At 41.1% G+C, this 5,457-nt stretch overlaps 1 protein-coding gene across 1 annotated transcript; it reads left to right on the forward strand.

Moving 5' to 3' along the window:
* The first annotated feature begins 2,426 nt into the window (after positions 1 to 2,426).
* On the forward strand, positions 2,427 to 4,604 carry kctd12.1 (potassium channel tetramerisation domain containing 12.1). The gene has a single exon (XM_024286827.2). It carries the CDS (start codon positions 2,682 to 2,684, stop codon positions 3,540 to 3,542), a length of 861 nt encoding a protein of 286 aa, XP_024142595.1. The 5' UTR covers positions 2,427 to 2,681; the 3' UTR covers positions 3,543 to 4,604.
* The last annotated feature ends 853 nt before the right edge of the window (positions 4,605 to 5,457 follow it).

Raw genomic sequence — 5,457 nt, forward strand, 5'->3', positions numbered from 1 at the left:
TTTCTTGACTCCATTGGTAAATCAAAGGAAGTGACATAAGTGGCACCCAAAAAGGTTGTTAACGAAAAATGAACATTTTGAATCTGAAGGATGTTATTTGATTTTTCTTTTAGCTTTTATTTACAGATTTCTCAGTTTTAATTACAACATAAAACATATTTTTTCAAAATTGCATTTAAAATGGTGTAAACATTTTATTAAACCTTTTTTTCATTTGTTTTCATTTTTGTCTCAAAATGCAGAAATCACAAATTCACACCATTGATTTGTCATTGACGTCTATACTATTTGCTGTGTGCAAATTTAGCATGAACTCCATGAGCACTAGATAATTGAGCATAGATTTCTATAAAGAAGACTCCACCCTCGTTGTGGTTTTCTGTATTTTATTGCATATTTTGCCATCACATTCAAGCTAAAATAGCATAAATATCATGTTTTGAGACATTCAACCATTTTACAACCCAACCAAGACTAGATCAATAAAAATATATTTTTTTTCTTTTTATCATTGCCATAGGGGAGTAATACTCATGGTGTTTTTTAGTAATATGCTTTCTAAATGTGACTTGATTTGTTTGAGCAGTTAAAGTCCCACTCCGATCATCTTTTGATCTATTTGTAAAAATGTTCCCAGGGGTCTTTTAGTTATGATTATACCATTTTTAGCCCAAAGAAAATAAAACTTGTCCTTTTTTAGGACATAGTTTCTGCAGAGTGGCAGGAGTTCTTTAGAAATTCACCTCTAAGTTAGAGTTTTGAGCAAGTCAGTTCCAACAAGGAAAATGAATACATACGTGGATCGATTTGTCTGCAATTGGATGCATCAGGATGGTTTGGAGGAGGGAGCCTGTGGCTTGCTGTTGATGGTTCTATGTCTCAACTACAAGCTTTTCCAGTGACGTTTTTTAACTCCTGATTCACAACAATTTGAATAAAGAAATACTCTAAATTCAGTTTTAACCTTAATTATTTTATACATGTCCTCCATTGTGAGAAAAATGCTACAAGCGTATTAAAAAAACACAATTTGTATCGGAGTGAAGTCATGAGGCGATTTGGCTCATAAAGTCAAAAACCACCACTACCACCAAATAATAAAAAAATAAAATAAAAAAGCTGTGCATGCACAACTGAGCAACTAAAGTAACTATTGCAAAAAAGAGGAACAAAATGTGAAGATTTGTTTCATTTTGAGTAGTTTTTTTTTTTAAATATAACCTTATGAAAAAATAAAAAATAAAGACCCAGTGATTTAAAAAGCAGCGTCTTATTTGGGAAGTTAATTAAGACGAGATGGATTGTGAACTTCATTGCATTTCTACTAGGGGTGTAATGGTTCGCTTTAACAATTAATTGACAATTAACAATCAATTTATTTCATAATTGGTGGTTGCAGATCCGATTCATAATCAATGTTGGTTCTTTTTGAACAATCCGATTTACTGACCTCTAACAGATCCAGGACATCTTAAGCCAACCAGTGTAACTCAGAGATAAATACCTGGTACTGGACAGTGCAGGTGAAGTTTTGCAGATTAATTGTATTTCTTGTAAGATAATCAAGAGTAAATTAAAACAAACAAGTAAATAAGAACTAAAGTCAAATCCATTACAATTTTAATTTCAGAACGTTCAGCCCACTATTGTTTTAAGACATCAAAATACTACAAACGGAACAATCTTAGAACATTTTAGCACACTGTATGGTCACGTCTTTGGTAAATTCAAAGTGTTTTTGTAATGATCGTTTGATAGTTTTTTGTTGCATTCACTGTGGTAGTTTTTACGTTATGGTAAAATAAGCCTCAATCTAAATAGTATTTTCCAATATCGATGATAAATTGTTGTCATTTTAAAACCATTTTTAATGGTTTGATTAACAACTTGACTCAGACAAAGAAACCTGCTTGGAATGTAGGAATAGAAACTGTGTCATTAAGTCAATTAATCGTTACACCCTTATTTCTACATTTCCAGAGTTTGACATTTCTCTAAAACTGATGTTTTTACACCCATTTTGCAGAATTTCTGCAAGAATCTTTAGCCAAATTTTTAAGGGTTATTCTGTAATGTGTCTTTTTTTTCCAATTTGAAACTGGATGAAATAAAGGCTCAACTGTGCCTCCATGCTGGCTGATCTCCTGCCAAGTTTTTAGTTTTGGCCACTGCAGTGACAATAATAACAGTAAATTACATAAAACCAAAGGGGCAGTTGCAAGCATAGAAATATAAAGGGCAGAATAAAATGAGACCAAACATTAGGGGGGCCAAAATTGTGTCTGGATCATGCCTTGGACACGCAGCAGTATAGATCCAAGTGGGGCTGCATTCCCCCCTCATGTCAAAGGGTGTCACTCTTCCCTCACGCGTGTGAGGACTCACATGAAATCAGATCATGCACTCTAGATTCAGGTCTTCCTTAATCCCATCAGAATGTGGGATTACTGTTGAATGAGATGACAGGCACCTGGAGATGGAGAAATGCGCCCCCTGTCCTCCATCATCTTGAGTGGCATGGAGGGAGGGAGCTGCACAGACGCACGCTGCAAAACAGCCACTCAGTGGTTAAATGGTTTAGCATCACTCGTATGCACGCGCGCACACGCACGTTGTGGACTTCATAAGCAAGGCGCCGCTGCCAGCCTGCATCCTTCGGATCCATCCGTGGCGCGCAGACGATGGCACTGGCCGACACGGAGCGCGCAGCGTCCAGCTGCGGGGATCCGAGCGCCGCGTTCTCAGACATCATCGAGCTGAACGTGGGCGGTCAGGTCTATGTGACCAGACACAAAACTCTCATCGCGGTCCCCGATTCCCTCCTGTGGAACATGTTCAGCAAGAAGTCACCCAAGGAGCTGGCGAGAGACAGCAAGGGGCGCTTCTTCCTGGACAGGGACGGCTTCCTGTTCCGCTACATCCTCGACTACCTGCGGGACTTGAACTTGGTGCTCCCGGACTACTTCCCGGAGAAAAGTCGGCTCCAGAGGGAGGCGGACTTTTTCCAGCTGCGCGACCTGGCGAAGCGCCTCAGCCCGCGGGTGAGTAAGGACAACTCCATCTGCGAGGAGATCAGCCAGAGCGACCCGGAGGACGGCGGGCTGCAGGGCTGCTCCTCCTCCGACACTTTACGCGCGGCGTCCGTCAGCGGGGCCATGCGCTCCCCGTCCCTGGACTCCAGGAAATCCGGCTACATCACCATAGGATACCGCGGCTCCTACACCATCGGCAGGGACATCCAGACTGACGCCAAATTCCGGAGAGTGGCGCGCATCACCGTGTGCGGGAAGACCTCTCTGGCCAAAGAAGTGTTTGGAGAGACGCTGAACGAGAGCAGGGACCCCGACAGGCCCCCGGAGAGATACACATCCCGCTACTACCTGAAGTATAATTTCCTAGAGCAGGCGTTTGACAAGCTGACAGAGGCGGGCTTCCACATGGTGGCCTGCAGCTCCACAGGCACCTGCGCCTACACCAGCAATGATCCAAACGAGGACAAAATCTGGACAAGCTACACTGAATATGTATTCTGCAGAGAATAACCAAGAGGGGGAGGGCTTCTTATGTAAATATAAACATCACAATCTAGCAGGAGGATGCAAGAAACAATAGAATACATCAAATATTCCCAAATTAGATTCTGTTTTTCCGCTCTAGAGGCTGCCCTGGATGTGGAGGAAAAGACAGCCTCATTTGAATTGACTTTCATCCAAAGCACTACATTAACATGATCTTCATTTCACAGCTTCTCCTTCATAGCTGACTCTGCTGTGAACTGAGCTTCAGTTAGTATTCAGTGTCCTTTCTATGCGTGTCAGGCCAGATTTTGTAGAAAAACAAAGACATTTCAGAGAAGTTCTTTTGGTTGTAAGTGTACCTGTTGTGTTGTGATATGTTCAGATGAAATAAAGTCCTTTTACTCTTGCAATCTAAGGACTGACACATGGGAATTCGCCATGGGTTTCATTCCCAGGGGGTTTGACGTGCTGAATCCAGCGTGGGTCCTTTTTTTTAAAAATCCTTGGGATGGTCATGAATGTAGAAGCCGGCAGTCATCCTTGGGCGGCTGGGGGCTCTTGATGTGATCGGCGGGGGACAGTTACACATCGTCCAATCAGTTGTCCCCCAATTTCGTAACGGTGTCATCCCCATCTGTCACTGGATTGCCCCCGTGTGACCTCGAAATGTACTTGGGCGCCCACTGACAGATTTCAACTTTTAGAGAAAAATTGTCAAAATGTTAACTTTTTCCTAAAATCTACGTGTAAAAATGCGACTACAAATGCCACCTGCCATATTTGATGAAAAACTCAAGAGAATCTGGCCACAGAGGCAAAATATGTACCTCGAAAATTAATAGCCGGAAGTCCCTCCCCCTAATGGAGCCGGCCGTCCTCACTAGCCGGAAGTCCTCAATCGGAACCCCCATTTTAAGCTTTTGACCTATTTTCCCTTTGACATACCGTAACTGCTTATGTAATCAACGGATTTACAGAGAAAAAACAGCACTTCGTCGGCTAAACAGGTTTTTTGTAGTTATACAAATGTGAACACTTGTTAATATGGAGTTGAAAGAAATAAAACGATTAACTTTCTCTGTCCGACTTGAAGCGCATCATGTACACTAAACTGCTAGACAGTCACAGTTTCTTTGCACTCAAAAGCTTAAAAGCTGATTGTTCTAAAAATATTTTAAAGTGAAAGAGTTTCCTAAAGTTTAGGAAATTCCGCTTATGCAACCGGCTAAAGTTGCAAAATTTCTCCATCCGGCTAGAAATTGCTTCTGGCGCCATCTTGCACGGCGGCACCAGAAGCTCCTCGAAAAACTTGAGTTCAGGTCAGGGGTCTGCAACCTGCGGCTCCACTTTTCAAGTAAGGGTTACTACATTTTTAAGTTTTATGGCTGAGGTGGACCTCCAAGATAAACTTCGTAAAGGTATTTACATCCCTGCTGACTTAAAGAGGTCTTGTTTACTCCATGCTACCTCCAGAATAAACAGATTTCAAATACAAAGCAAAGCTTTGGTAAAAAGTTTAATCCTTTATTAGTTTAAAGTACATACTATCTTATGCCATCCAGAGCTGCACTGGGATGATCTGGCACAAGGCGTCTTTTATTTTGAAAGGAATTCATAACAAGCTTCTGTTAAATGTAAAAATAATTTCAGATTTTGAGAAAATGCTAGAAAATTCATGTTTTTATTCATGCCACAAAAGAGGCAAAATTCCTATTTATTATTAAGTAATACATTTTAATGAATGTACTGCAGTATCAAAATAAGACTTTGCAGCTCCTACTAAGTTTTGATTAGTAGAAAACAAGCCCATATGGATCTTTTACTGTTAAAGGTTGCAGATCCCTGATTTAGGTCGTGGTGCAGAGGCATTTTACAATATGTGACTGCAGACTTAGTCAAGGCCCTTCATGCTGCATAAGTTCCAGATGTGGGTCTCCCT

This window comes from Oryzias melastigma, linkage group LG21 (genome assembly GCF_002922805.2).
Source record: "Oryzias melastigma strain HK-1 linkage group LG21, ASM292280v2, whole genome shotgun sequence".
In the NCBI taxonomy this organism is placed as follows: domain Eukaryota; kingdom Metazoa; phylum Chordata; class Actinopteri; order Beloniformes; family Adrianichthyidae; genus Oryzias; species Oryzias melastigma.